Genomic DNA, 22845 nt, shown 5'->3' with positions numbered 1-22845 from the left:
GTGACTTCCGCCATACTTTTCGCAATGTGTCTGGGATAAATACGTTACAGCAGAGGCAGCTCGTCCGTGCGGTTGTTTGGTGACTTTATGCGTCCACGCCATACCGCGTAGTTAGCGGGAAGTAAAAATAAAATTAATTTAAGCTTCAAAAAGAGTCCGTGTATGCAAAGTGGTACTCAAAGAGGGCCCCAGACTGTTGGAGGAGCACATTGACGCTCTCTTGTCATGCACTCAAGGCAGAGATTAATGGTCCCGCCAATTTTCATTCCGACGCTGCAATTAGGCAATCCGCGCATGCGCAGTAAATGTGGGCGCCGCGCGTTTCAGAGAGACTGCTCTGATGGCAGCACAGCACGCGTCGGCACTAGGGGTACACGACTGAGTTTCAGCAAGTTTAGGTTGTCCCTCTGTTCTGGCGCCTAGTCGTCGGGAACCAGAGCTAAAAGGCGTCAATACAACGGTAGTCTTCTCTTCCGCAGCCGGTTCCTTCTCTCGAATAACATGTCGCACTAGCAGCAACAGGAGTAAGTGCTCGGTAGAAACATTTACTACAATGACAAGCACACGGCAAAGCTCAGTGGCGAGCACTATCTCTTGACCGATAACTGACACTCACGTGTGCGGGCATACATACATACATACATACATACATACATACATACATACATACATACATAGTTATCAGGAGAGGGAGAACCGTATGCTTTCCCAATGCGCGTCGCGGAGGTCGGTGCCCTCCAAACGAGATTAGCGTTTCTCTCGCGGCCTGTCGGCTTTCTACTCTCCCTAGCACGATAACATTGCGTTCCTCTCGGCCACGGACGCACACGATGTCGGCCTGCGCGCACATGTTTGCTACACGAGCCACCTATTATCCCATAGGGGCGCTCGGGACGAATGGCTCTGCCGAGCCTGCTTTTTCTGGATCCCGCGTTGTGCGCGCCTCACCATGCACATGCTGTGCCTCTATATCGTCGCTTTTAAAAGAGAGGCTTGCTGACAGACGCGTTACCGAACCACACACAGCGAACCTCACCGAATCGCAAGAAAGATCCAGGTAAATTCGAAGCAGTCGTCTCGCTATAGTGTACTGCGAAAGGCAAAGGGTAGCGCAGTGGTTACGGCGACTGACTACTGTCCCCAAGGACGCGGGATCGAATCCCGGCCTCGGCGGTAGCTTTTCGCTGGAGGCGAAAAGCAAGGCGTCCGTGTGCTGTGCGATGTCAGTGCACGTTAAAGAATCCCAGGTGGTCGAAATTTCCGGAGTCCTCCACTACGGCGTCTCTCATAGCCTGAGTTGCTTTGGGACGTTAAACCAAACCAACCAATTTATGCACGCATGACGCGCCGTCTGTGACCCGCCGCGGTGGCGCAGTTGTTACGGCGCTCGACTTCTGTGTTCAAGGATGCGAGATTGAATGCCGGCCACGGCGGCAACTTTTCAATGAGAGAGGCTCCCGTGTGATGTGCATCGTCAGTGCACTTTAAAAGAACTCCAGGTAGTCGAAATTTCTGGTGCCCTTCACTACGGTGTCTCTCATAGCCTTGGTCGCCTTGAGACGCTAAACCCCATTAAACACGCCGTGTGTATCCTGTGCTAACAAAATTCGATCTCTTTCCTCGCTCTCTTTCTCCTCCTTTTTATTTTGCGATCCTTGAAGTTGGATGCGTTTTGATCATACGGAAAAATGTTCTACGGCGTTGTTCAATTCCGGTGCCAAAAGTTACGTAACGGGGTCACGGTGGATCTAGTCAGATAAAAAAAAAAAACTCGCAAGGCTGTGTCCACTGAGCAGTGAGACAGTTACCATGGCTTTCCTTTACTGAAAAAAAAAAAAAAAGGATAATATCCCCGCCTTGCATAATAGCTGTACCCTTGCACGAATATGGACTTATTCATGCTCGGGATCGAACACGGACGCGTCGGCCGCCGGAACGCATAAGGCGCCCATGGACTGCGCGGTGTCTTGGAAACGTCTCCAGGTGGTCGAAATTATACTCCGGAGCCCCCCTCCACTAGAGCACCTGTTTCTCTCTTTTGCTCCCACCTTCCTCTCAATTCCTTGAGGTATGCACCGAGAAGCGATACAGTTACTAATAATAATAATAATAATAATAATAATAATAATAATAATAATAATAATTTGCCCTGTGGACGCCTGAACCGGGCCGCAAAACAACCTGATTTATAGGAAGGGAAAGGCGTGGTGTACAGTTACTGCGCATTGGACTTCCCGGAAACTAGTTTTTAAACATTCATAACATGGACGAAGATCGCAATACCTGCCAACGCCCATTGCGAGTGTGCCGTGTACCGCTCGGTAACCTGTGCACGGCTCATATCGTATTATATGTGTGATTTAAATTATTTTCCCCTTCTAACAACGCACAGGCAGCAGGCGTCGTATAGTAGAATTAAGGAAATCGAAGCTCACTAGAGCCGCACTACCCCCCCCCCCCCCCTCACCCCTTCCCCCGTATTTTAACGGTACGATGAACCTGAATCAGCGCTTTTTATTTTAAGAAAACTTTTTTCGGAACCCCAGTTCCACATTTGGCCCCTTTCAATCATTTAAAGCGGCTCAAAACAGGGCTGCAGAGCTTTGCATGAGTGAATCAACCTTGGACTTTCAAACCAGAGAAATGTTTTTAAAGTTCAGCTTATACATAGAAGGTTTCTAGGCAACATAGATTTCGACGACACTTAAGCTTCGCCTTAACAAGCGCCTTTTCATTCCGCGCATTTCTTCAACTTTCTTATTGAAATTTTTAAATTTCTAAAATTACTATTATATCGGTACACGTCCCAAATACACATCAAAGCATACGCATCACAGAGCGTTGTACCAATAACCCTTCGTGGCCTATGCGCCGCATATCCGCCTGGCATGCAGAGGGCCTGGATTCGAACCTCAATTGCGAAAATATTATTGAATTTTGATTTCTGCAATTCCCCAACCGGAAGCCGAATTTCCTCTCCCAATACGTTATGTTTATTTGAATGTGGGGTGTTTGCAGTTCCCGCACGAGGTCATGAGTGTGACGTCATGAACCTGTCGACCTATCGGAATTCTTCCCGACCGCCGTCTACAGCGACGGCGGCTTTGCGGCGTATACGCTTATACGCGTAAGATTATAAGTTGTGGATTAAGGTCCCGAGCAGCGCATAGGTTAGGGACGCCATAGTGGTGTGCTACGGGCAAATTCGACCACCTGGGAATGTTTAACAGCACGCGAGCGCCTCGCATTTCGCCTCCATCGAAGCTATAATTTTTTTATCTAATAAAGTTGATTCCATCCATCCAACCCTGGGGTACGCGGCTCAGTAGTCGAGCGCTGTAACCACTGAGCAATAGCCACTTAGTTATCGTGTTCTGACGGGCATCACCATAAACTCGGTACTCCCTTGTCATCTACAGATCAAAATGAAACTTCGCGGCCAGGTTCCTGGGTGGTTGAAAAATCGGTGTGCAACTATAATCCAAGAAGACGTTTTCTGTCCCTTTCGTCGCCGCTCATATGTCGGTTTACATAAACCGTATGGAAAGTTCTGTTATTTGCTCATGAAAACCAACAACGAATGGCACTCGTTTTATATCGAGGAGCAGCAATTAAAGTTGTCGTAAATCGTTACTTTTGCAATGACATGCAGGAAAGGTGCTTTATTTAAAGAAATTAAACTCGGTGACAGCACATTTTTTTTTTCTCGCTGTGTGGCTCACTTTATAGGCACAGCTTTGCGGGAGTTTTTGAGCCGCGTACACCCTTCTGTATTTCAGGTGTCGGGCGTGGGCGACTCGTGCCACACGTGCCGAAACCGGGTGTTCCTACTCGAGCGGCTTATCGTGGACAGCCGGCTGTACCACCGGTCGTGCTTCCGTTGCAGCCGCTGCGACGCCATCCTCAACCCGGGCGCCTACAATGAGTGTGAACACGCGCCCGGAACTTACGAGTGCACCGTCTGCCCAAAGGTACCCATTGCGGTGGTAAAATATGTGACATATCTAATCGCGCCCTCCTTTTTACTTCTTTTCAGGATGAGGGACCCGAGTTCGTTCTTCCCAACAAAAGGGCCGCAGAACCGCCAGTCCAGAGCCCGCCTCAAGATTCGGGGCACACCGCGCCGCCACCAAAGCCAGAGATACCCGAGAAGAAGCTCGAGCTGACGGAAAGTGTTCGTGCAGCTCGCAAGCTCTTCGAAAACGCCATGGTCGCCGACGGCGGTGCTGCGCCCGTAGCGACTAACGGCGCTGTGCCAGTCACCCTGAGAAGCACGCCCATAGGGACGCCGGACACGACGCCAGACGTGACTCCGAGCGCAGCTCGAAAGCTCGTCGCGAGACCATGGGCTATCACTAGTGTTGCGTCGACAGACCATACGCCCAGGAACGGCGTTGAGGGCGGCAAGACGAAAGACATCGTGCAACAGGATGACGCGGCGAAAAAGAAAGAAGAGAGTCCAGCTGCCAGATGGAAATCGATCGAGAAACCGGAACTTCCCGCGTTTCTTAGGCGACACGACGAGCCCACTAAGACGTCGACGGTACGCGAAAACATCAAGCGATTCTCGCAGGGCCTGGCGGACGACTCGTCGCCAGGCGTCAGGCGAAGCGGTGGTGGGTACGTGAGCCCGCTGTCACAACGGGGTGCAGACAGGTTCTCGAGGTTTTCGAGCGAGCCAGACGGTAAGAAGCGTGGCGTGTCACCTTCCCCGAGAAGCGCGAGCCCGGTCGCCTCCGAAGAGCGCAAAGAGTGTACTCCGGAATCGCCCGCGGAGGAGCCGGGTGTGGCACTCCTCAAGTCTCAGGATGAGACGGCGTCACCACCACGGCAGAGCACGCTAAAACCTGTCCTAGACATGCCGGTCATCGTATTGGAAGTGACCGTGGGAGACACGCTGCCGAAACCCGCACCCCGAACCAGGACGTTGAAGCCTGGGGTCACTGGTAACTTTTCAGTTGCTACAATAAGCGCAGGATCAAATTGCGAACTGCCTAGCCAAGCGGAGGCTCTCTCGGCTTCTCCTCCACCCCTGCCGTCCGAACCACCACCGTCATTGTATCCCGACGATGACATCCCCAAAGAAGATTTGCAAAGACCTGAATTACTCGATGACGTACATAATCCAGAAGCGCAAGGTTCTCAATTGGACCGGAAGAGAAGTGCTCTTGACGACAATGACACCTCACTCTGTAGCCTGCAACAGCCCAGAGACAGTCCGGAACGAAAAACAGAGCTCCGTACATCGTTTAAAAACGACGACGAAGTAGGCCAGAAAGTGGAGGAAAGCCCGCTGACCAAGCCACAAGTGGTGGTTGCAGAGTCGCCTTCAAAGGCAGAGTGCCCAAAGCCTCCCGACCAGGAGCAGACGTCCTACCCGACGGACCTCAATCCGTTCGGGGAAAGCGACGAAGAGGAATATCCAGAGTCCCTAAATCCATTTGGTGACGATTCCGAAGGTGACGACGCTGCCGGCTCTCCTCAGTCGCCTGGACGGAAGCTGATTGGCTACGACGAATCCTTGAACCCATTCTCGGAGGAGGATGACGATCAGGACGCGTCTCTCTCGAGTCTGTCTCCCCAAAGGAGAACGTCCATGCCGACCGCGTCAAATCTTTCCAGCAGTACGGGAACTCCGATGAGCCAGCGGTCCCTCAACGTGTCTCCCTTGCTGCATCGCACCCCGATGGCTCTTCCGCTGAAGCCCTCCCCGAGGGCAAGAAAGAAGCCGGCTCCCCCGCCTCCGCCGGTGCAGGCCAAGAAGAGCGACGTGGGCGGTGGCGGCTCGTCTTGGAACAAGAGTGAAAAGGACGAAGTGAACCGTTCCATTCGCAGGTCGGACCACGAGGACAGCGGCACGCCGTCCAAGGGCACCTTTGGCTACTGGAAGCGCAAGAAGCGGCCTGCGCCGTCAGTGCCAGTTCCAGTCCGCAGAGAGGTTGGAAATTCATCTTGCTCTCCTCTCAGCAATCGTTTAGCTCACATACTATTTTGCAAGCAACAACGGGGTTGCTTCTTGACGCGGTAAACCACGAGATGCAGTCCAGCCTGATGTCAGTCAAAAAAGCAAGAATTTCTGACGCCACAAAAAAGAAAAGCCTGGTACAATCTTCACAAGTGATCAACCAGTTACAGTGGATTATACGTAGGCGCAAATCGTGCTCTAGGAAAGGTTTCTTCTTGACTGCTTCTTCTGCTGGCTTGTGGCCTCTTTCCATATATTTGCTGATTCATGTTTCCATTGCCGTAAATTAAGCATCTTGTCATCCCGACGCGCCAAAAAAGGAAGAGATATAGGACCTTCGAGAAATCTGGCTTTGAAGTGAGTGCACTCACAAGCCCACTTATCACGATCCTCACTTTCAGATGATCACATTTCGTCGCACAGAGCTCGTAGTAAATGGACTCGCCGTAACATGTGAGATTCCCGTGATAGTATGTCGCCAATGGTCGCCAGAAGATAATGGGATCAGCGGTTTGCTGTTTTAATGAATTCCAGCTCTTCGGCTTAACTGTTTCAGAAGCCGCAATAACAGCAAACGAACAGGCGACTGTTGTGCTACAAATTTTCGTACCTCGCGTACGTCATTTAATGCCATCTTTTTATGTCACAGGGAGAGTGCTGAGACCATGCAGAACTGAAAAGGAATTTCAATAAGTTGTGTACGCCGGGCGAAGGTGAATTTCACACGGGGATTCGTGTTTACTAATGTCTTGCCGCGTATGATTCCAAAGCAGAAACGCGCATTGCGGTGTCTCCACCCGTTTAGGGCGTTGATTGGTGTTTTTTGTGTCTGGTGTTTTTTTTTTTTTACTGCCGGCGCACAAAAGCGAGCAGGCCAGTTTGCTCCGCAGGCGAGCGGGCCCGCCTTAGAAGTGAGTCTTCCACGACCCACTCGGGTCAAAGGGCTGTCTGTGCTTTTGCAGTCGCCCGCGCACGTGTCTCCGCGGCAGGTGTGACGCAGTGTGAGATGGTCGACGATTGAAGTAGCCCCCATCAGTAGACAAAAAGAAAAAAAAAAATGCCTGGCCGCATAGTTTCGTTTTTCTAAGCCTTGCGAGCACTTCTTGGACGCTGCACGTAGGCGGGAGCCGGCAAACGTGTGTAATGGCTTTGTTTGTGCTGCAAAGGGCATGCGTCTGTGTAGGAGGTGTACGGGTGAAGGGGATTTCATTAAAGGGCCAACGGTAGTGCAGAACATTCGCGATTTACGCAAAAAAAAAAAAAAATTTTTAACTTAAATGTGAGGCACCCTTTAGTACCCCGCGATTTCTTAACACTGCGCGGATTTTAGAATATTTCGCTTAATGAATGACGCAGATGTCATTAACTTAACGGTTTTCATTCTCTCGAAGCATACAATCTAGTGACGAGTCAGGTTATTCTGGTTCCGTGACATGAACTTTTTCCACCAAGCATTCTGGTCTAGTGCGTCAAGCGTTGCGGTTCTGGCATCCTACCCGTTCCCGTTATATATTGTCCAGTGCGCTTCTGTTGTACGAGTCGCCACACTTGATCCTGTCAAAAGTGGTATTATATACGTATAATTTTCTGCCTGCGAAGAGCACCTCGCGTGATACAGCGCGGAATTTTTTTCGCCGGTCGATATAATCGTGTTTTGACGAGGTTCGAGGGAAAGCCAACTTCTCAGTGGCCCTGGGTAACCGAGGCGAAACACGCAGCCGCTCCCGGAAAGAGGCTCTTCCCGCGGAATATGGCAGATTCTTTGTTCTCACTTTTCGAAGCTGAAAACTTACCACCACGAGAAATTGAGGGCCTTAGATGCCAAAAGATCCACTTTATCATTTCATTTTCTCAACTCCTTCACTGCATCGAGTTGCGCACTTAAATTTACATATCTTTAAAAATTGTTGGCCTGGCAGATTTTTTTTTAATCCTTGCTTTTTTCACTAGTTTGATAACAGAAATAACTGACATCTTTCTCTGACATTTTACCCACATAAATGCGTCAGGAAATTACAACAGATTCATTTCTTTTCTGTTTTTTTTATGCGAAAATATTTCTTGGCTTACTGAGTGGTGTCACCAGAGTGCGTCTGCACTGTGTTTCAGCAGTAATGGTCTGGCCTGTCATCAGAGTGTGTCCGCATGAACTGTCAATAATCTACTGCATGGGTAATGCCAAATTTGGTATCAAATCTAATTAGTGTATGGCCAACTCGATGGTGACCTCCAAGTTGCGATTGGCCACCCCCAAAATTTGGCCCCCTGGACCCCCAAATTTTTACCTATCAGAATTTAACCAAAATGGATATATAACCTATTTCAAATATGGCCAATTCAATAGTGACCTCCAAGCTTAGATGGGCCATCCCCGAAATTTGGCATTCCTGGACCCCCAAAATTTCATTTTCGTCCGATTTTGACCAGAATTTGGTGTCTAACCTAGTTTGAATATAGCCAACTCTGTGAAGGGGTGGGGGCACTCCCCAAACTTTGGACCTCCTGGACCCCCTAAATTTGACTTCGTCTGAATTTTATCAAAATTGCTCTCTACCCTGATTTGAGTATGGCCAGCTCAATGGTGAATTGCAAATTTGGGTGGGCCACCTCAAAAATTTGGCCCCTTAAACCCCGAAATTTGACTTTGTCCAAATTTGACCAATAGGAATGGCAACTGAACGATTGCACTGAGCAACAAAATGCAGAACTCATAACTGACCTAGGCACGGGATTCTCAGTGCTTTCACATTTCTTAACATGATCAGACTGAAGTGCACCTCTGTAGTTTTCAGTAGTTTGCCTCGACACACACATTTTGCAAACTGCCATGGTTGCTGCATGCTGTGTGCAGTTTCATAAGAGTTTACATACATATTTGTGCATTCTTGAATATTGTCATTTATCAGCTGCAGCTTGTAAGTTTAGGTAAACTGGCATTTTCTGTCTTTATGTTAAGATTCGGTAAACTGAGATGCATGCCTCGTGGAAAATGTAGGGCCCTCCTGCAAATGATGAGGCGACGTTTTTTGTTGCAGATCAAGCGGATCCCACTGAAGGAGATTCAGGTGGAGATGGAGGAGATTGCGGCCAAGCAGGAGGAACTGGAGAGGCAAGGTCGCGAAATTGAGATGCAAATTCGGGACCGCAACGGCAAGTACCCACGAGATGGACACTCTGCTGCTGCTGCTGCCGCCGCTACTGCTACTACTGCTGGCTCGCAGGCTACTCCTCCTGCAGGTTTGCGGTCACTACTGTCTCACCAACTTCTTCCATTTTCCACTCGGACGGAGTTAACCAGCGCTGGGTGACTAATCTCTTTCGCCAAATGATTTCTTGTAGAGGTACTACTGGCAAATCCCTGAGTTAGGTGTGGCTGTGGTCTGAAAGTACAGACCCCTGAATAACATTCTGTTTAGCCAGCCTACTCTGCTATGCCACGCTTGGGATATTTGGTTTTGTTTTTTTCCTCTAGAGGTGGCGGTCTTTGTTTCTAGACTGCAGGACAATAACTGTTCTCTGCCTACGCTTTGCGATAACATTCAGAGCAGTCTTGTTTTTGTTTTGTTACTTCAGTTTTTTTTTCGGGGCTCGCAAAATTTGTTTCCAGTGTGTGTTTGGATCATCCACCAAGTTAAGCCTTATTTTCTTATGATACCTTGACAGCAGTCTCTTTCATTTGTGCAAACAGTCTCGCACTCCGAGCAGGATCATATGCTCGTAAATGCATTAAAGGCCAGTTAGTTCCTTATGCAAAGCACTGTTCTTTTATTTGCGGCTCCCCTTCTGCTTCAGCAGCAATGTTTCTTACGGACATCTGTCAGCGTTTGCTGTGCAGCAATTTTGGTCAAAGCTGGCAAACTGACCTTGTGGGCCCTACCTGTCCAGCACATTAATCTGGACTGGACCCAACCTTTTTGATGAACTGCTTCACCCTGGACTCATCACGACCTCCTTTTCTTGTTTGTCAGAAGGAACAAACGTGGCTCGATCACCTTGCTGCAAGCTTCGTGTGCACGTTGTCAAATGGGTTGTTCACCTGAGTTCACTAACAGTGCTATGAGGAGCCTTTCTCTTGCTTTCCTCTGAATGCAGATGCTGAGCCCACGGTCGAGGAAGAGGAGCTGATTATGCAACTGTTTGAGCTTGTTAACGAGAAGAACAATCTGTTCAGGCGGCAGGCAGAGCTCATGTACATGTAAGCTACCCCCTTAGTACTGCCACACAGACATGCACGCATGCACACACAGGCACATAGAGAGCTTGCTGTTGTTGCTTTTTTTATGTGACCAATAGTTTGAAATCCTTTTATCCGAAAGTGTTTAGGAACCGTTTAAATGCATCAATTAAAGCGGCCTGATTTGTTTTCCGTAAGTTGTGCCAGTAACAGCTGTCGGCCGCTTTCAGAATAGCTTGGTAGACTGGGTCACACTTGCACTTCCCGCTCTTCCCGTTAAAAGTCCTGTGATGCAAGCATTTTTTGATTTTGGGTCACTGTTGTCGGCGCTGCATTTAATCTTCGTTTGTGTATGCTGAAGCTTTTTAATTCGCTCTCCACAGACTCTGAAATCGCACTTGAGTTCTGTGGACTTGCTAGGTCTTCTTGCTGCGGAACAGGGCCAGTATTGGGCGTTTTGAAGTGTGAAAATATTCAGTGCTTTTCACAGTCATGCGCATGCTTCGAAGAGACAGCGAAAGCATGTATTCCTTGTTGCACTATACTTTGCACACCTTCCACGTCAGTGGGGCGGGGGGCCAACAAAACTTTCTCGGCAGGGCCTCTTTAGCTGTAGTGTCGTTTTATAAGCAACAAGTACTTTACGTGTTCTTATGCACTATAATTACATTACCTGTATGTAGAAAACATAGCAAATGTCGACTTTACCATCTAGTTAACAGCTGAGGGTTTCCCTGTCGATCATAACAGGGCTGAGTCGCTTGGGCAAAGGTGTTCTGCAGATGGTATTAAGGAGGAGTTGCATGACTAGAAAGCATTGAAGAACTCTGGTATAACCCAAAGTCCAGAGCTAGAGAGGCACAGAGAACAACTCCATCCAGTGGGCAAGGTGCATTAATAGAGAAAGTACGAAAGACCATGGGAAAGTCGCCGTCTATTAGTACTCCCAGTTTCAACTTTCTCTTCCTACTCCATTGTGTCATTGCATTCACTGGGCGAATATCATTTATTCTAATCACTTATTTGTGCTTCGATGTCACAGATTTTTTTTTTTGTACTGTGCCATTGCAAAACTAGTGCATGATGCATATATGCATCACACGTGCATTGAAATGGACATTCTTGAAAGGTAAGTGCGTATCGTAATATACCGGCTTAATTGGCTGTTGCCAATACATGTTGCAACCAATTTCACTTGCATTTTAAAAAGATAACATTTACCATTAATGATAATATGTTTGCTGCTTGCTGCAAAGTGCCATAACCTATAAAGTTGAGTAGGTGATAGGCGATAGATTCATTATCTTACCAGTGTGTAAAAGGCTGCCAGCAGGCTAGCCAATAATCCATAAACTTTACTTTGTTCACAGCATGTCTCAACACAATGCATAGAGCGTGTTGAGCCTTGTTATTGTTATTTCTCTTTCTTTGTGCATTTTGCACATGCTGTTCAAAACGGAGTTGAGGCTCATTGGTCCTGCGATGGTGTCATAAAGTCGGCAATGTTGAAGCACAGATAAGTTTGTAGAATAAACAATATTCGTACAGAGACTGCATGAATTGCACTCGAGTAGGAAGAGAAATTTGGAACCAGAAATAGCGGTGGCAGACGAGGTTCCCCTTTGCACTGATTTCAGAACTCAACCCCGCCGGGGTGGCGCAGTGGTTACGGCGTTCGACTACTGTTCCCAAGGATGTGGGATTGAATCCCGGCCCCAGCGGCCGCTTTTCGATGGAAGCGAAAAGCAAGGCGCCCATGTGCTGTGCGATGTCAGTGCACATTAAACAATCCCAGGTAGTCAAAATTTCCGAAGTCCTCCACTACGGCGTCTCTCATAGCTTGAGTTGCTTTGGGACATTAAACCCCACAAACCAAACCAAACCAGAACTACACCTCAGTTATTATTGTTCTCAGTAAGTATTAATTCTGTGACCGTTTCCGGAGAATTATTTATATGTCTAATTCACATTGCCTTGTGGTTCATGCAAAGGGCATTAGAGAGGGGGTTTTCTGGCAGCAAAATACCCATTTATATATGATTAAGTGGGATTTAAAAAATTTCGTGCCACTGGATACAAACATTTGATATCTGCACAGAGAAGGACAGGTTTCTGCCATTTTGAAAAGAATGGCGGCCTAGCGCAGTTTCTGAGATCTGCAGAGTAATTTGGCTATCAAAGCACGCTTTTTTCTTTTGAAAAGTTTACCGGTAATGGCTACCCCTAGGGGCATATTCTCCCGTGTCGCAAAAACCAATGTGTCTGCTTTGGTTACATTGGTCGCATGAATGGTAGGGAAGTCTGCACGTTGTAGGCTCGAACCGTTTTGGTGTCTGTGGCTATTGAGTCTAGCCTGGGTATAATAATATTAATAACAATAATAATAATTGGTTCACAGGAAAGTGAAGGTGCAGTATCTGTCACACTTGCTCTGTGGACACCCGAACCACGCCGTAAGGGAAGGGAGGAAGGCGGGAGTGAAAGTGGAATGAGAGAAAGGGGAGCCGTAGTGGAGGGTTACGGAGTAATTTCGACCACCTGGGGATCTTTAACATGCACTGACATAGCAAAGCACATGGAAGCTACATCGTTTTGCCTCCATCGAAACGCAGCCGCCGGCAGTTGGGATCGAACCCGGGTACTCCGGCACAGTAGTCAGGTGTCTTACCACTGCACCACCGTAGCAGGGACTTGGGTATCATTCATGTGACTGAAGTGGACATGTTGAAAATGATGACATCGGGAGGATACCACCCTATAGTATTGTAGCAGCCCTGAAGGTGAATGTTAAAGAAGAGCAGAGGAAAAGGGACGACGACGTTGGGCTGGGTTCTTCTCTTGGTCTCTTTGTAACTAGAGCGCTGTGTGAGTCTGTACGGGCCAACTTTCGTTTGTCCTCAATGTCCCCTTCAAGTGCACCTGTGCAGTGATTCCATTGTTTTACACTAAGAGCAAAGCGTTAGAGGAACTTCTTTCAATTTTTGATGGAGTGGACGAACACAGACTGTTGGCCTCACACCTGGGGGTTACCCTTGTGATTGATGAGACACGTGCTTTTGCAGCAAGCGTTCCCAAAGGCTCGAAGAAGAACAAGTTGAACTGGAGTACCAGATACGCTGCATAATGACTAAACCATGTAAGTTTTGGTTTTGCTCTATGTATATCTATATACATGTCTGTATATATTGCTTTCCTGCTTTATTTTATGTCCCTTGTTTCAATTCATCAAGAACAATAAGTGCGCATGAATTTTATGAGTTAGTTGCATGAGATGCTTTGTTGTTTAACTGTGAGCCTTTGGTATTGTACTGCGATGTCTAAGACCCTGCAGAAATAGGGAAAAGGGTGTCTTTGCTGTCCAGTTTCTACTCAGCATATCTATCTACTGCCCATCTAAAAATGGCCAACACAAAACACGAAAAACAGAGAGAACAGGATGGACAAGACAGCTCTTGTCCATCCTGTTCTCTCTGTGTTTTCATGTCTAATGTGGGCCATTTTTAGATGGATCATTACCAACTGGCCCAACTTTCTACTTTAGTTGTGTGCTGCCCTTGTCGTGTCGCAGTGAATCAAAAGTGCGAGGATGACGCAAAGCAGGAGGAAGAACTGCTCCAGCGTCTGCTTGAGGTGGTCGAGGCACGCAATGAGATAGTGGACAGCCAGGAACTGGACCGGCGGAGGTGAGTGTCCCTTCTGCCGTGTGGTGCCAATGAATTTGTACTCGGGGCCGCTTGGCCGCACACCAAAAAAAGAGGTGTTGTAGCATATGAGAATGAGAAATTTCAGCAATGGAAATGCATATGCCTAGTTCATGCAAATTTTCCAGAAACTGATATTGAAGGCAAATAATGCTCTACACTTGCAGTCACAATGTCTTGCATGATCTTTTTATGCCAATGAATTTTGTTGCTGGACGTTTTTGTGGTAGGGCCTTGTGATATTGGTCATCAGTAGAGGATGTGCAATGCTAATATAGAACACATGACAGTAATTAAGGCAAGTGGCTGCAAATGTGGAGTGAAGGTGCTATTTATGAAGGGGTATGCTAATATCATCTAGCCAAGTGCAGGCACACATGTGTGCTCTAGAAGTGCTTCTTAATTTTCCATTGTCACTTGTTTTGTTTATGCAGGAAAGCTGAGAAATTTAAGGAACATTGTGTACCATGTTTTCTTTGGACACGTGCACGTCTGCTTCGTGAGGGAAATTTCGAGTTAGGCCCTTTTTGGTTTCTTAAAGTAACATGTTTGTTGTACTGAGGTATTTTGCTGCCAGTCACCTGGTTGGTTTGTAATCTGTATGCTGATTGTGGTTGATAGTTTTTGTCGGTAAGTGCTTCCCTTGTGTAGATGGCGCCAGTCCTGTTGGTTTATGTTTTTTCTTCTCCTTGTCCCATTCGCGCCGTTTTTCTGTTTCAAACAGATGTGCTGTTTTCTCATTCTGTAGCTTGAAGAAGGTTTGTGCCGAATGCCCTCACAGGCCTACAACAAGCTGCTGGCCAGTCTAGTCAGCCTGGAAGATGCAGTGCAGGGTGGCAACCCTGTGCCACTGCCACCCTGCACTCCACCTTACAGGCTGTGTAGAATGGCCAGCAGCTTGTTGCGGCCCTGTGTGGCCACTTTGGTTTTCACCCCAGCTTGAGGGATTTGTGTCACCCCTGCTGTTGCTCATGAGTTGACTGCGTTCCTGTACTAAAAAGAACTATAAGCAGAGTACTGGTCTGTTTTGGAGTGCAGGAAGCAGAAATTGAGAAAGTTGCTGCTTCATTGGATGGAAATTTTTTGTTGGTGTTGGCCTGTGTGGTTCCACTGGCACGTGCATATTTTCTTTGCATCCCAGTGGTCACAGGGGCCAGATCCTGATTGGTTCACTCGAAAGATATACACGCCAGATTTAAATGCTAGATGCAGGCGTGCTAGAGGCAGGCAAACAGTTGTGTACAAATGAAGTGCAGATAGAAATAATATCAATGCGCACATTTGGGTGAGTCAGTATGAATTGAATGTTAACAAAAAGAAAAGGTAATTGCATCCCTCTTGGTCCTGCTATTAGCTATCTGTATAGGCCTGCTGCGTGCAAACACTGGAGGTTCAGCACTACAGCAGCTTGTTGTGAAATTCATCCTCTCGCAGGGTGATGCAGGAGGACTGGAGCATCCAGGAGCAGATGGCGCAGAAACAGAGTGAGTAACTCATTTTGCTGCTCGCACACACCTCTCTGCTGTGGTGGATACTACGCTATAGTTTCTATGACCCTATATTTTGCCTCCTTTTGTGAGGTCCAGATAGTTTTGCCTTTGCCCTCTCAAGGGGGCAAAAAAAAAAATAACTTGAAAAAGCAAAAATTGTCTGGCTGTGCTGTCACTATTGTCAGCTTTTCTGTGCAGCTGAAGGCCCTCGTCAACACTTCCTAAAATTGGCTTCACTTGTTTCTGTGTGAAAGAAAGGCGCAGCTTTGTGGGCTTGGGCTGTGCACCATTAATATTGGCATCGCCTATTTTTATGCTTGCATTTTCTGACTGCAAGCAAATTTTACTTAATTTTAAGACTTGATATTTTGCGGAGGCAACTGAAATTTCAGTATTTGCAGGCGTTCACTGCTGAATGCATTTGCGTGCAGTTATCTCCAATAGGAATGCAAGCAACAGATGCCTTGTCATCCCCTCATGCGTGGACACGACAGACAGACTGTGGTGATAGCAAGTGGTACCGTGTCTAGTCAGCTGGCTGCTTTATCTAGTTTATACATTTTTAAACTTCGTCATGTTCAGGCTTGCCGTGTCACTTCTTTTTTCTTCTGTTCTGCTATACAACACCAGCACTCTGGACTTTACGGCACGGCATCCACTAGATAGTGCCACCTCTCTGCCACCGTGGTGTGATCCTGTGTCAAAGGTTAAGAGGCCGCAGTGCCTCTCTTTTGACACATAGCTTCATTTGCTTTTTTCAGGCGAAATCAAAGAGAAGATGGTCACACCAGAGGTCACGCCCGAGAAGAAGCACAAGAAGAAGGACAAGCACAAAAAATCAAAGTCTGAGAAGAAGGCATCGGACAAGAAGGCCGACAAACGTGATGACGTGGGTGACGAGGAGAAGCGCAAGTCATTGAAAAAGATGTTCAAGGAGAAGCTGGTGCTGTCCAAGTGATTTTGTGACGACTTTTGACTGTACCATTCGCACCATGGTACCATGGACCATTGACAAGGCAGCCAGCAGAGGCATCACCGAGCGCCATCCCACCTGCGTCAGAATGTCATGGAAGTGAATGCATGACCGGTGCGCCATTTAGGAACGCGTGCAAAGGGGCGGCTGTATCCTCTTAGCCAAAGTATTTGGTGATGGACCTTGTGGTGTGCGGTGATAATCTCGTGGGATCTAGTGCAACCTACGGCATGTTCTTTGACCGCGCTGTGACAAACTTGTGCGCAGGTTTTGAAGCAGCAGAGGTTGTACAATGTCAGCCAGCTATGTTTCATATGTTGCATGTTTTTGTGAGGTCAATTGAAGAGTGCACAGAAAAGTGCTGGTCATTTTCATTGTTGGCTTGAAATGCAAAGTCGTGTACCGTGCTGGACAAGTTTACATGCGTGCAATAATACCAGATTGAATGTCTACAGTGATGCCAAGCAACAAAAAACAAAATAGTTGGCAGCTATGTGTTGTAACAAAGATTTGTATCTGTGGTGTGTGTGAATTTATACGAAATGCTTTACTGCTGGCGCTTCATAAGAGATGCAAGAAATTGCATCCTGGATGTGAAAATATTGAAGATTGGTGGTTACAGCTCTTTCTTCTTTTGCTTGCTTGCTGACTGTGAAAGAAAACAGAATCCTGGTGACATTTGTTGTAGGTGGTGATGGACGGCTCTGAAGATGAGCATAACAATGGTTCTGATTGGGGTTATAGCTAGGGCAAGGTGAGATGTGAGCAAAATTCTTTTTCATAATTAATACAAGGGTACTGGAGTGTAGTCTTGATGATGCCCTGTAGGTTTATTTAATAATTACTGTTGGAGTACAAAATTAAGCACAGCATATTTTTGAGCACGTCATTTTTCAGCAGCCTCAATATAGAAAAGGATACACTGCTTCTAAAACTTATTGTGATTAAGCACTGACTCATAACACAAGGATTCTTGATTTGAAGTGAAAGATTAAAGAGAAAAAAATGGAAGTTTAGAGGGAGGGGGTAGTGCAGTTTTACTTTTCATAGTGCTGAGGTGGGCAGTTTTTCGTTGCTAAGTTTAGCTGCACTGTCCCGCTCCAAAGATCCCGAGGTAAAAGAAAAGGGATTTCTTGTACGGATTTTGCAAAAAGCCACACATTACTTGTAACACACCAGTTTTTGTGATGTCAACAAAATTATCAAAGTATACTTTTACTGCCAGATAGTCGCCCCGTGCCATGATTACATCATCGGTGCGCAGGTTTCAGTGAGTATGAACCAGAACAGGCAAGCTGAAGCCTGCTGTTGGAAGTGCATTTCTAAACATTCTTGGCCCAAAGGCATTTGCAAGCGATCAATTATGATTTGTGTTTCACCTGCGTGCCCCCTTTTCTGTGGATTGTTTCAGTTTATGTTTTCTGCACAAACTGTTGAGTTCTGGAGTAAGGTTTTTGGTCTCTTGTATTCATAACCGACTAATAAGTTTCAATGGGGAGCTGTCAGAGTGTGTTATCTGATGTCCCCGTTTTATTCTGATGCCCTGTACCGAGCTCGGTACAACAGAAAGCCACCAGTATTTGTAAATAAATACATATCTTTAATGACATTTAGAAGCATTGCTCCCCCACATCCATTAATTAATTGCAGTACTTAAACTGTTGACAGCCCTCCACTGTGTGCTAAGCTAAAGTAGCTATCTACAGAGGTTGCATAAGCAAATGACCATAGGGTTTAAAACACTAGAGGATTCTATGTGAATGAGGATAACTGGCTGTTGCTGCTAGCTTAGTAGCTTTATTCCTATGCTGTCTACTGTGCCTAACCTGTAAATTCTATGCAACAAGACACTAGCTCTTTATGGGTGTTCATGATATAGCCGGAGTGTTAGTTTCGTACAGGTCAGCTGGGGTCAAAGAAAAGAAAATCTTGTGGCAGTATGTGTCTGCATGACGCAGTGGCTTTATATGTGTACTAAGAGAATGCTTTCAGCCTTACCTACCTAGCACGCTTATAGATTGGCCCTTGCACTTTGTGTTGAGCTTGCAGCAAGTTCTGGAAGACGCTTACAGACTATGCAAGGATTAGAGTGATCACGCCTTGCGGCGAAATGTTGCACTAGTGTGCCAAAGTGCTGTTTCTTTTCACATTTGAAAGATTAGCTCTCTTCCTCTTTTTCTGAATAGAATTGAGGATCTGCAGCCGCTTAGCCCATGGGCCACGTACACTTCGTTTACGCATTTTTCAGTGTTGCCCTCGGCATTTTGTTGACACCCAGGGCATTAAATGTGTCATTGAAAACTGACCAGCTGACCAATTTTATTTAACAGTGAGGTAAGTAAATAATTACAGTTAATATGCACAACTGCAAATGACTGACAGCTGTTTCTATTTCCATAGAATATGGCTTTTTAGGTGTCTTGATTTGCAAATTCCACACTCCTGACAGTTCTTCTGTAAAGGTGCTTCTTGAGAGGGATGCTCACCACTTTTTGGAAGCTCTTAGTTTAGCGCAGTTGTTCCGAACTGTCTGAAATAGTACTTTTTCTTTATTGTTGTTTTTTTGCTTATTGAATAAGTCTTAGAATACCAGTAGAACCTAGTTCGTTCAAAGCACTTCTTACGTAGCCGGCTAGAATGTTACTGACGCCAGTGCATTCGAGTAGCATGGGTGGAAAATACTCATTAGGTCAATGAGAGCTGTTTGCAACAGCCTTTATAGCAGTTGTCATTTGTCACTGATAGGTCAGTGTCTCGTTGGTTTCAATCAGAGTTGTTCTGGAATGGCAATAGCAATTGCTTTCAAGAATTGCTGATTTTGAAAGGTAGACACAGCACAACTTGGATGAAGGACAAGCACGAAGGCAGATGCATGCAGCATGCCTTTTATTCCATGTACCAAAGGCTCACCCTTAAGTTTCTTTAAAGGGTTGCCAACAAGAAAATGAAAGAGGAACTTTTTCGGTAAACCGTGATGCATCGACCACTGCGCGGCTAAGTGTTTCTCTCGTTACTTTTTTTATTCTGACTACTGTGGTATGTGTTTGTGTTGGTAGGTGCAGTTCTGCCATTTCACCCCACAGGCAAAGCTTCCCAGCCAGTTAAAGATGGCTGCTCTGTCCATTCATATCACAAGGTCCATGCTGTCTAGAAGGCATCAGCCCCGTTGCTTTGTGGTGAACTTTCCACTGTTTGCTCTGGCTCCAGCAGTGACAGTTGAGCCCTTTCATTCCTTCTTTTGTTCCCTGTTATACATTCTTCTCAACTGTTCACACTAAATGGAAGCTTATTTTTTCATATTTCATACTTCTATACAATTGTTGTTGAATTCTTGGCATTTGCTTGCTTAAGACTTTCAGTGCAGCCATCAGTAAAAGAAACATGCAGCTTTTGTGAGACTTTGTAAGGTTGACTCATGCGTACTTTTTAAATTTAATAGCATCGTTGTGGTCAGGCGTAAAATCTTTTTCCAAGAGACATGCAGTGTAGCCGGTCGGTGGAGTCGACGTAGGATTTTCGTCTCAGCCTAGCACTTCATTCTTGGAAGCACGACACTCTTCTGAAGGTTTGACTGGGATGTAAAGCACATATCGGCATTGCGAGACAGCAGTGCCGAGACTCTCCACTCTCAGGCAGCAGCTGAAAGTGTGCAAGTAGCCGTGTGAAGTGGCTGATGGTGCCTCAGAAGGAACCGTTGGTCTTAGGCTTGATTCTACAGCAAGTGTTTCAACAGCTCTGAACTGTATTTGTGTTGCTGCTTTCACGAGAAACGCTGTGCATCAAGTTGGAAATGTTTTCAGACTGACCTTCTGTCCTAGGAATGCTTCCGGAAGTGGCCACCGAGTGAGTGATGGCAGTACAGATGCAAGGAGCATGACCCAGGCAACAGCTTGATCATGTTTGTAACTGCGCTTCTTTTTGTCAAGGTCATTGGCATTTGTTCCGGTCCTATCCCCTTTCTCGCATATAATGTAAGGTTGAGTTCAGGCTAGACAATCGGTACTGCTGGAAAAGGCATGCATGAACACATTGCGTTCGTTGAATTCTAGTGGCAGTGCAGTATGCTGTTCAACTTGACGCCAAGTTGCGCACATAGTAGACTCCTCTAGTACATCAGCATTCTAAAATGTGCCAAATCAGAAATGTTGTGTGTGTTAATACAGTTCAAGTTTGTGATGTAAACAAGTGCCAGACAACTGTTGGCTAAAACGTGCGACATGTCTGCTCTTTTCTTGAACGCTGAAGACATACCGTGCCCTGGTCCGAACAGCAAGCCTTGGCTTTCTGCATGGAGGCAATGATGCTGAAGTGTGCTTGCCATTCCCCAGTCGCTGGCTGTTTGGCTAATGTCCCAAAATGGACAAGAGCTGGTAGATGTTCACCGTTCAAGCAGCAAGGCACATAGAGCTGTTTGATAATTACATTTACTTTACATCTAAGCTACTGCACCCAAAATGCAGAACGGTCTGATTTTTTTTTTCGAGCATGCTGTAATTTGACAGCTTAAAAAGAGGCGATGTTTTTGAGTATTATGCCTGATCCCTGTTGTGTACTGTTGCTTGGAGTCGAAAATGAACAAAAGAAAAATATTTTTCTAATATACTGTCGAGTCTCAATTCATTCATGTTTTGTCAAGAGTGGAAAACATGGTTAAAACATAAAAGGCTGGCGCTGCCTTGAAGGAAATGTGTGTGATGTAACATCGTGTGTAGCACCGGCTGCTCAAAAATGTGCCGTGTGCGACATTCAGTGCAAGTGTGAAAGACTGTTTTTTGTGTTGTTTGTGATCTGCTCCTTTGTCACTAGTGCTTTCCATAAGTTTGTGGAATGCTAAAATATAAAATGCACACTCAGATGAGTGCATGGAAAGGCAGCCATTTTGTTCAACTTGGGTTTCGAATATTTTTAAACTTCTGATGTATTTGTGCTTGTTGATACAATAAACGATATGTCATCAATGTGTGAAAAATACTCATTCGACACTTGCTGCTAGAAATATACAAGTCAAGGTAGACATAATAGCTACTGTGTGTGATGTGCCAGTGTTGCAAAAATTGCAATGTACAGACCAGATAACACTCATCTACAGCAATGTGCTGTGGAGATAATGAAGTGAAACCTTATTACAGCTGCACTGCTAGGGGCAAGGGGCTCCTGCTTATGCAGTTTTGACTATTTAGCTACATATGAATGTAAGTTATCAGTGAAAGTCAATACCTCCTTTACTATTCTTATTTCCTATGAAATGTACTAACAGCACTCTAGACAAGTGCGATTGGGTTGATGCTAGGATCAACGCACGTGCAAAAAGTTGATTGGTTCTTGCAATATTTCATGCACCAAGACCGATCCCCCGCCCTGGGTATTGTGCCATTACAACTAAGGACATCACCATCATATGAGTACTCCAGCAGAATATTTTTTAGCAAGTCTCGGCAGCTAACACAGCGGAGAGGAGGCTATGGCAGTGAAAGGGTGACGTTATGCGCATAAAGTAATATTTATTCGATTGACCTTGGAAGGCTGAATTCCGCTGGCTACCACTTGGTCCGTCCAGAATGGCAAGCCACTCTTGAAATAAACAATGAGTCGTACAGTGAACTAGTAAGAGTGCGAAGCGAAGAACACGCAAGACTTCGCTCACTCACAAGCCGATAATGCCGCGGGCCTTGAACTTGGACTTCATTCTCTCGAAGCTGTGCACGCGAAAGTGACTCCCGTAGATTTTGTACACCCTCCCATCCAGCTCAAAGGCAAACAAGCTGTGCGCCTTGGGGACCGTTCGCACTACGTCCCTATCGGTGAGCAAGCGGAACACGTTCTTCGTCTCCTGTACGACGATACCCCGCGTGCCGACGTACGAGGGGCACCGGGATTCTGCAACCACCATGAAGCAGCCCGTGTACTCGGCTTTCAGGAGCCGCGAGTGCTCGGTGACTTGGTCGCGTACTAGTGTCCGGAAGTAGTCCTTCCACATCAAGTGAATGGGCATGAAGGATGCAAACGACAGCTTGCCGTCCTTGTGCACGTTAAAAATGCCCAGGCTACGCTTTTCTCTGCACGTAAGCAGCTTGCCCTTTCTCCTCTGACCCGGCGACGGCTTCCTGCGTGCGACGTTTCTCTCGAGCACCGCTGTGTAGCGCGCCAAATCTGCCAGCTCGCTAGGGTGGCAGCCGGCACGCTTTCTGACGAAGTCGCGGACGTAGTTGACAGCTTGCGCCGGCAACGGCGGATCGTAGTGCATTTCTTTGGACGTCTGGTAAACGTTCTCTGAGATGTCGCCGGAGTCTCCCATCTTGTTCATCGACGCAGTCAATGCCCTATCGGTACAATTCAGTTACCACACAGCCAACTAACACCATCACAAATAAACCTTCACCGCCTTCCTTCTTTTCCCTGCTTGTAACTGAAACTTCTGAGCCTTCTCACCGCAGCGTGACAAACGACAAACGTGACAACCAAACGACAAACGTGACAACCAACTCAACTGCGCTAGGCCGGCATAGCATGGCTGTGGCTATGCTTGGCTCACGGCCGATCTT

At 46.6% G+C, this 22845-nt stretch overlaps 2 protein-coding genes across 4 annotated transcripts in view; one reads left to right on the top strand and one right to left on the bottom strand.

Moving 5' to 3' along the window:
• The window catches only part of MICAL-like (protein), a 62211-nt gene extending 40937 nt beyond the window's left edge, over positions 1-21274 (top strand). For 2 of the 3 annotated variants that reach the window (XM_084604355.1, XM_084604354.1), the window contains exons 4-11: positions 3780-3971; positions 4037-5938; positions 9001-9202; positions 10058-10160; positions 13202-13275; positions 13708-13822; positions 15275-15324; positions 16092-21274. In XM_084604355.1, the coding sequence (XP_084460481.1) occupies positions 3780-3971; positions 4037-5938; positions 9001-9202; positions 10058-10160; positions 13202-13275; positions 13708-13822; positions 15275-15324; positions 16092-16288 (2835 nt within the window). In that variant the 3' untranslated portion in view covers positions 16289-21274. The remainder of the gene's footprint in view (positions 1-3779; positions 3972-4036; positions 5939-9000; positions 9203-10057; positions 10161-13201; positions 13276-13707; positions 13823-15274; positions 15325-16091) is intronic. The other variant, XM_084604356.1, reaches the window with a different exon arrangement.
• Positions 21275-21686: 412 nt separating this feature from the next.
• Pop4 (ribonuclease P/MRP subunit POP4) lies at positions 21687-22802 on the bottom strand. The gene has a single exon (XM_084604361.1). The coding sequence runs from the start codon at positions 22605-22607 to the stop codon at positions 21948-21950; it is 660 nt and encodes a 219-aa protein (XP_084460487.1). The 5' UTR covers positions 22608-22802; the 3' UTR covers positions 21687-21947.
• Between the last annotated feature and the right edge of the window lie 43 nt (positions 22803-22845).

The sequence above is a fragment of the Amblyomma maculatum genome, chromosome 5 (genome assembly GCF_055883805.1).
Source record: "Amblyomma maculatum isolate TAMU_Amacu chromosome 5, ASM5588380v1, whole genome shotgun sequence".
NCBI lineage: Eukaryota > Metazoa > Arthropoda > Arachnida > Ixodida > Ixodidae > Amblyomma > Amblyomma maculatum.
The sequence above is the reverse complement of the archived record's forward strand: the minus strand, read 5'-3'. Positions and strand labels throughout refer to the sequence as shown.

What these genes read in the sequence shown, in the direction of transcription:
- Pop4 (XM_084604361.1), bottom strand. Translation starts at nt 22,607, where the DNA reads ATGAACAAGATGGGAGACTCCGGCGACATCTCAGAGAACGTTTACCAG.